This window comes from Apis laboriosa, unplaced genomic scaffold, assembly GCF_014066325.1.
Source record: "Apis laboriosa isolate Shangri-la unplaced genomic scaffold, ASM1406632v1 scaffold302_cov145, whole genome shotgun sequence".
NCBI classification, from domain to species: Eukaryota; Metazoa; Arthropoda; class Insecta; order Hymenoptera; family Apidae; genus Apis; species Apis laboriosa.
In genome coordinates, this window is record NW_025222746.1 from 187,371 (window position 1) to 195,492 (window position 8,122).

At 19.9% G+C, this 8,122-nt stretch overlaps 1 protein-coding gene across 3 annotated transcripts in view; it reads left to right on the forward strand.

Moving 5' to 3' along the window:
• LOC122714407 (putative inorganic phosphate cotransporter) overlaps positions 1 to 7,465 on the forward strand; it is a 9,449-nt gene extending 1,984 nt beyond the window's left edge. For 2 of the 3 annotated variants that reach the window (XM_043935719.1, XM_043935718.1), the window contains exons 4-9: positions 93 to 338; positions 1,451 to 1,535; positions 4,125 to 4,342; positions 5,788 to 5,937; positions 6,025 to 6,157; positions 6,741 to 7,465. In XM_043935719.1, coding sequence (XP_043791654.1) covers positions 93 to 338; positions 1,451 to 1,535; positions 4,125 to 4,342; positions 5,788 to 5,937; positions 6,025 to 6,157; positions 6,741 to 7,186 — 1,278 coding nt within the window. In that variant the 3' untranslated portion in view covers positions 7,187 to 7,465. The remainder of the gene's footprint in view (positions 1 to 92; positions 339 to 1,450; positions 1,536 to 4,124; positions 4,343 to 5,787; positions 5,938 to 6,024; positions 6,158 to 6,740) is intronic. The other variant, XM_043935720.1, reaches the window with a different exon arrangement.
• The last annotated feature ends 657 nt before the right edge of the window (positions 7,466 to 8,122 follow it).

Genomic DNA, 8,122 nt, shown 5'->3' on the forward strand with positions numbered 1-8,122 from the left:
TTTGTATACTATAATCTTTGAAATTTGGATTATGATTTTTGTTTTCTTTTTTCATTTCTTCAAAATGATCTCGTTTTTGCTTTACTTCTTAGGAAGAAATTAATCAAACGAGATATCCGTGGAACGAATACGAAGTTAATATCATATTGGGCAGTTTTTTCTGGGGTTACATATGTACTGAGTTACCGGGTGGACGACTCGCTGAAATAATAGGACCCAAAAGAGTTTTCGGACACAGTATGTTAGTATCCAGCGCTGTTACATTTTTAACACCCTGGTTGGCAACTTATGGCTATATTGCAGTTGCCATGTTAAGAACAGTAATTGGATTTATGCTGGTGGGTTTTCCTTACAATAATTTAAGAGTTTATAACCAAAGCGACCTTTGACCAATTTCGATCAAACTCCATCATAATTTATAATTTAATTAAATATATTATTTCTACAATATAATCATAAATAACATTTAGAATTTGAGTAGATTTCTAGAAAATTTTTGTTTAAAGGATTCAAATCCAATGACTTTGATATATATTGTCAAAATCATAATATTGAATAACATTTAAAAAATTTTAGTTGACAATATTTATAAAAAAGTTATTAACAAAAAATTTAAATGAATAGAATATAATTTAATAATATCATGTATAGCGATATTTAAAAAACAATATTTTAAATTTTGAAATTTTTTAGTTTTAAATAAAAAATATGAATTGGATTATATTATTCGAAAATGGAATTTCTTTATAATGAAATCTACTGTGTTTATGTATAATACTTTATAAGATGATGTAATTCTATATTTATTTAATATTTATCTAATTTTTTACTTTTGATTTTTCTTTATATATAATTATTTTTTTAAAAGCTATTTAATTTAATTTTAATTTTAATTAAGAATTTCACTTCTTTTTCTTTTTTTTTTTTGCAAAATACATGCGTGGACAAAGTAAATTCCATCCTCCATTTCTATGAGCATTTTCAAAAAAAATCTAATCCAAATTTATATGATATTATATGATATTAAAATTATATGATATTATTTTATGGAAAGAAAAATCAAAATTATTAATTATTATATATTATATATTTTCAGTATGAAAAAATATTATTCATTCTTTTTTTGATAACAACTTTTTTATAAACGACGATTATCGGCTAGAATCCTTTGGATATTCAGGATCATGATCTTGATAACATGTATCTAACTTTTTTAAAAAAGTTTTATGGTTGGTAATATACTGTATAAATATTTTGTTAAAAAAAATTTTAACATATTGTAAAAAACTAAAAAAGATTTTGGATATTTCTAAAGATTTTGGATTTTTCATTTTTCTGGAAAAAACGAGAATTGACAAAGATTGTTTTTGATATAAATTTAATTTTTAGCAATTTTAATTGATTCGAATTAGCAAAATAGTCTTTATTATCAGTCTATCTCGACATACAGGGAGCTACTTGGCCTGCTATCCAACCAATGACCGCCCGATGGATACCACCAACGGAACGCAGCAAATTTGTCTCGAATATGATGGGTAAATAAACATATGAATTATAAAATAAAATGGAAGGAAACATTCAGCTAAATTTTTTTTTCGTTAATATTCGTAACTTTCAATAATAAAAAAAAAACTTGCTTTTTATAATATTTAAATTGAAATCAAGAAACTTTTTAAGATATTATAAATGAAAAAAAAATTAAATATAATTTTTATAAATTTAATAAATTTTTTTAAAATAATTTAACTAATTGTTTTCAGAAAATAATGTTTCTTTCTATGTAATTTTCATCTAAAATAATTTAGATGAAAAATTTGGAATAAATTAAAGAAAACTATTATTTTACAATAATTCTTAATTTATGTTATAAACATTATTTCATATATCCATTATGAAAATCAACAAATTTTTAATAAAAGATTAAAAATATACTATAATTAATAATTATATAATTATATAATATAATAATAAAAATAAGATCAAAAATATGTTTAAAGAAAAACTTTAAAAAAAACATACAATTAAAACTTCAAAACTCTTACATTTCAAAAATTAATTTTATAGAAACATCTATATTACATACAAAATCTGAAATATTAAACGTAAATTTTTTTTATAATTAGAAAATAATCATATGATTTTATTTTATTTTTTTTATATCATTATTTTTTGTTTTATCTCATAAAATAGATTAATATGTGATATCCACTTAAAATATTTATTATATAAATTAAAAACAATGAAAAAGTTCATACAAACATAATATTCTAAATATTAAAAATTTGAATTGAAATTTACCAAATCAATAAGAGAATATTGAAAGATTAAATTCATTAATAACAATATAATGGAAACATTGAAATGCAAATATTTTTAGTCTTCTTTAATTAAATATAAAAATTTAATTAAATATGAAATGATAAAACATAAAATTATTCAGATTTCATAAATAGAAATAAATAAAGTATAAAATATAATATCTTCATTCTAATATTATTAATATTTTTAAAAAAATTTGAATTTTCAATATTTCTATATTTTTTTATATCTAGTTAATACAATTTTAATATAAAAAATAAAAAAAATTATTTTTATATTTAATTTATAATTAACTTAAATTTAAGTATTTATATTTTTCTAATTAAAATAGCATAGAGAAAGTAATTCATTCAAACAATTTTCTAAAGAAAAAAAAAATAAAATGATATCAAAGATTTTATTTTTTTCTGCTAACAAAAAGACAAAAAGAAAAAAAACTAAAGTTTTAAATAAAACTTGAAACTTGAAATCAAAAAATTAAATATTAATTAATACATTTAATGTAAGTTATTTTAAATATTAAATATAAAATATAAAAATTAAATATATGAGAAAATATATTATTCTTCCCTTCTTTAAACTTGTCCAAATGAAAACTAATGTATGTAATAGTAGTGGATCTATAATTGATTACGAACATGGGGTCGACCTGAATTTAATATACGTATATACGAAGCATGAATTCGATAACTCACAGAATGTATTTTAAACATAAAATATAAGATAATTTTTCAAATCAACGTATTAATATTTATTTTATATTTTCAATTATAAAACATTGTTATAATCTAAAATCAAAGATAAAAATACAATATTAATATCCATGCTCAAAACAAAAATCTGCACATCATATTTCTACTTCTGGTATTGCTCTTTATAAAAATATTTTTACTTCATATTTGACTATATTTTTTACAATCAATTTCCAATGTGAATATGTAAAATCTTATATATATATTACAACTTTGTATAAATATCGAATTAGATTTTCATACATACAAATGAAAATTAGCATTTATTTTATAAAAAAAAAACATATTTGTTTTCGATGTAACATATAATTCAAAATATTACATTTCATTTTTCTTCATAAAAAAAAGCATATATGATAGGATTTTATATGAAATAAAATATATTATCACTTTTTATTAAAATTAATTATTAAAATTAATATATTGCAATGATTTCCAATAAAAAATATCATTTATAATAATAATTATATTTGAAAAATTATGAAAGACAGAATATAAAAGTATATTTCTTTTTTGTTAAAACTTAAAATTTATACATTTAAATGTATAAATTGAAAATGAAACTCTATATATATATATCGTATAAAACATATTTCGTTTATAATGATGAAAAAATTACATTTAAATAATTAATGATAAATATGATGTAAGATTTTTTCTGATTTAGTAATTAGAAAATGTATAAAAGAATATAACTGAAATCGAATTCCAATTAACTTTTCTTATATAAATTTATTTTATTATTTTATTATATATAAATTTAATTATTAATTAATTATTTTTTTAACAGTAAAATATTTTCTAATCAATTATTTAAAAAGATTCTAATATGATTTTTTTTATAATAAGATAGTGAAATAAATTATTTTTCGCAATAAAATCAAAATGTACTACTATTTTATAATGAAAAATGAAATATATTTTCTTTTTGTTGAATATTAAAAAAATATTCTATTTTCTATAAAACAAATAAAATATATTACTTTTTATATAATATTGAAATACAAAATACAATAAAAAATGAAAAAAAATTTTCTTTATATATGTATTTAGCTTCGTCGCTCGGGGCAGCGTTAACAATGCCAATTTGCGGATTTTTAATTGCTTACTTTGGATGGGAATCTGTATTCTACGTAACAGGAACAATAGGTCTTATGTGGAGTATAGCTTGGTTTCTCTTAATATTTGACTCTCCCGCCCAACATCCGAGAATTTCGATCGAAGAACGTCGATACATCGAAGAATCGATTGGTACTACCACTACAACAAAGGTGTAATAAAGAATTGAAAAATGTAATTATTATTCAATATGGATAAAAAGTTCAAGGAATATTTTTTTTTTTTTTTTTTTTTTTTTGCTAGAAATAGAATCTTTCGTATTTGTATTAATAAAAAAATAAAAATGAATAAAATAATTTTCAAATGATAGAATAAATCATTCTTTTTCAATGTTAAACTTTATTTATTCAAATGAAAATCAACAAATTTAACACTTTATATAATATTTAATCTATATATTTTTATCATAAATGATAATTATGATAAAATATGATAATCAATTTTATCATAAGTTTTTTAACATAAATAACTATATAGAATTATATTCTTTTTGTCCTTCATACGATCATTTTTTTTTGCATAATGCATATTTATGCATTTATGCAAAATTTGAATGTATAAAATAGTCTACTAGAGAATATATATTATATGTAAAGATATATAAAAAATTCAAAGTATAGTATAAAAGATTTATTACATTATTAAAGATATACATTATTAAAGATATAAGACAAGTTTTCATCATATTTGTGAAAATTTAATTTTGCATAAGAATCTAATAATGATTATATTATATGATTATGATTAGGATTCGTTATTGTATATAATATAAATATCAAAGCAGTTATAAAGCAGTTATTTAAAATAAAATAATTGAATGTTAGATAATAATATGAGAGTATTCAAATAATAGGGATGCAAATAATAAAATAAAATAGGAGATTCTGTTCTATTATATTGAAAATGTTGCAGCAATATTTTCTATTGAGTTATTATAATGTTCTCTTAGTATTAATACAAATATACTATACTATTAGTACAAATTTTTGACAATATTATAATACTTGTAATACAATATATATAAAATATTATAATACTTCAATCTTTTGAAAAAAAACATTTTTTACAAATGAGATTTGTAAAAAACATAATATGATATTTATATCAAATAAAAAGAAGAATTTCGAAAATTGAGTGAGAATATAAATTTTAAATATTATCATATCAATAATCAATAAATTCATTTCAATAATTTTCAAAATATTTTTTAAATTTAATCTCAAAAAGTCAAGACTTCTTGTGACAATAAAACCTTTGAAACGAATTTTGGAAAAAATTTGAATTAATTGAAGAAAATATTATCAGATTACAGAAAAAATTGTTGCTATTTTTTTGATATAAAAAAATAAAAAACATTTTATAAACTTTTTATCCATATTAATGATTCAATGCAAATTATACTATATAAATATAATTATTGTACATATATATTATATATACATATAATATATAATATATTATATGTATTATTATATATATTATAGTATATATATATTATATGTATGTAATATATATTATATGTACATATAATATATATTATATATTGTATTATATATATTATATAGTACATATAACTTATACTATTATTCTTTTACAGAGATTATCCGTCCCGTGGAAATGCATTTTTCTTTCGATTCCTGTTTGGTCTATCGTGCTGACTCACAGCTGCAATGTGTTCGGTTATTTTACCGTTGTCAACCAACTACCAACGTACATGAAATATATTTTAAACTTTAATATCAAAGAGGTTTGTATTGACATTGTTTTATGAAATGATTACTCTCTTTTATATTATTCTATCAAATCGATTGTTTTTCTTTCTTCTCCTCTGTAGAATGGAATGTTATCTTCCTTACCATATCTCGGAAAATATATCTTTGCCGTAACAACATCAACTGTGGCTGATTATTTATTTAAAAGTAAGAAACTATCGGTAACATCTATTCGAAAGATATTTACTTCTTTTGGTAAGTATAGAAATTGTTCAATATTATCTAAATTCAAAACTACGAAATTTACATAATATTATATCATGAACAATATTATACTTGTAATATTAGATGTAAGACATATTTCACGCTATATTACTTATAACAATATATAATATTTATTTATTATATTAATTTATTTCTTTATAAGACATGTATTTTTTTTTTAATATAATTGGAATTAACTTTTATCATAATACTTTGTTGAGATAAAAATAATTCACTGTAAAACATTACTGAAACATATTCAAATTGTAACAAAAAAAAAAAACATTACAATATCTTTTAATTCTATTTATAATTTTTGATAATAATCACAATAATTATCAAAAAATAAGTAATCATTTGTATAAGAAATACAATGCCGTTTCGAAAGAGCATTGTATTTCTAAAATACAATCCTCGTAAAAGTCAATTAATATTCTTTGTGCAAAAATTATATTTTATACTAACATTAATCCGAATTCTTGTAAAAAGCTTTGAACTCTAAATAAGAAGTTCATCTTGCTCTACATCAATCATTTTATTTCATTTTATTTTCTTTTCTTTTCCTTTTTTTTAGCCGTATTAACTCCAGGATTATTAATGATCATACAAGCAAATTACGGATGCGATCGTGTTACATCTGTATCAATCTTTACGATTGCTCTGACGATTAACGGTGCAGTAACGGCAGGTTATCTGGGAAACGGCTTAGACATTGCACCCAACTTCGCAGGAACTATCTTTGGTATGATGAACACACTTGGTTCTCTAGGCGGATTGCTAAGTAGCTACATGGTCGGTACGATAACCTATAAAAATCAAACTTATACTCGATGGAGTATTATTTTTTGGATATTGGCATCGATTTATTGCTTTGGTGCTTTCACATTTCTCATTTTTGGTAGTGGCCAATTACAGACATGGAACAATCCTGAACAAAAGCAAAACCGAAAAAAAACGAATACAGATAATAATTTTGATGCAATAGAATTTGCATCACTAAAGGAAAATACTGTTTCTTAACTATCGAGAGATTTTGTTAAATTGATTATTTAATTTTAAAGATTAGATAGTTAGATAACTATAAATTATAACTGTCAATAATAATTGTATTTTACAGTTATCTATCTGTTGTAATTTTTCATTGTTATCGTTATATAGTTCATTGCTAAATAATTGTAAATTTCAAAGTTTTGAGAAATAGACAAATTTAATCATTAGGGAAATATTATTCCTAATTTATTCCTAATAAAGAGAGTGAAAAAATAAAAAGAAAAATACAAAAGAAATTAAGTTAGGTTATATTATATCATGTAGAAATAAATTAAAAACTGAAATTAAAAGTAACTATGAATAAGAAAAATATGACATATACAATAAGATTAAAATAAAGAATAAAGAGAAAAGCATTAAAGAAAATATAAAATAATGTTAAGAAAGAAATATAATAAAATCAAAGACAAAATATAAAAGCTATTTTAGTTAGTTATTAAGAATTTATAATATTTGTAAAACAATATAAATTAAAAGACATTCAGAATCAAAAGGTATGGAGTGAAAATAAATAAAGTATTCTTATTTTTGTTAAATTATTAATTTTATATATTCAAAGTATATTCAAAAAATATTTAGATAAATTGAAAAAAAAGAAATGGACGAAATCATAGACGAGATATAAAATACATATATTTTTCATTTTATGAAATTTTGTATCACGTAAATAAAATATCAATATTGTGAAAAATTATTTTACTCATAGTAGATATAATCATTTGATGGTAGTCAATAGCTATTAATAAATTTTTATTTATTAAAATTTTAAAAGAATTTAAAGCAATTGCATTGTATGCAACTGATATTGATAGCAATCTCGTAATGAGATTTCTAACATGCAATAATTTATGTTTTTATATCTGATTAAAATATTATTTTTTTAATTATTGTAAAAAAAAATTTTTT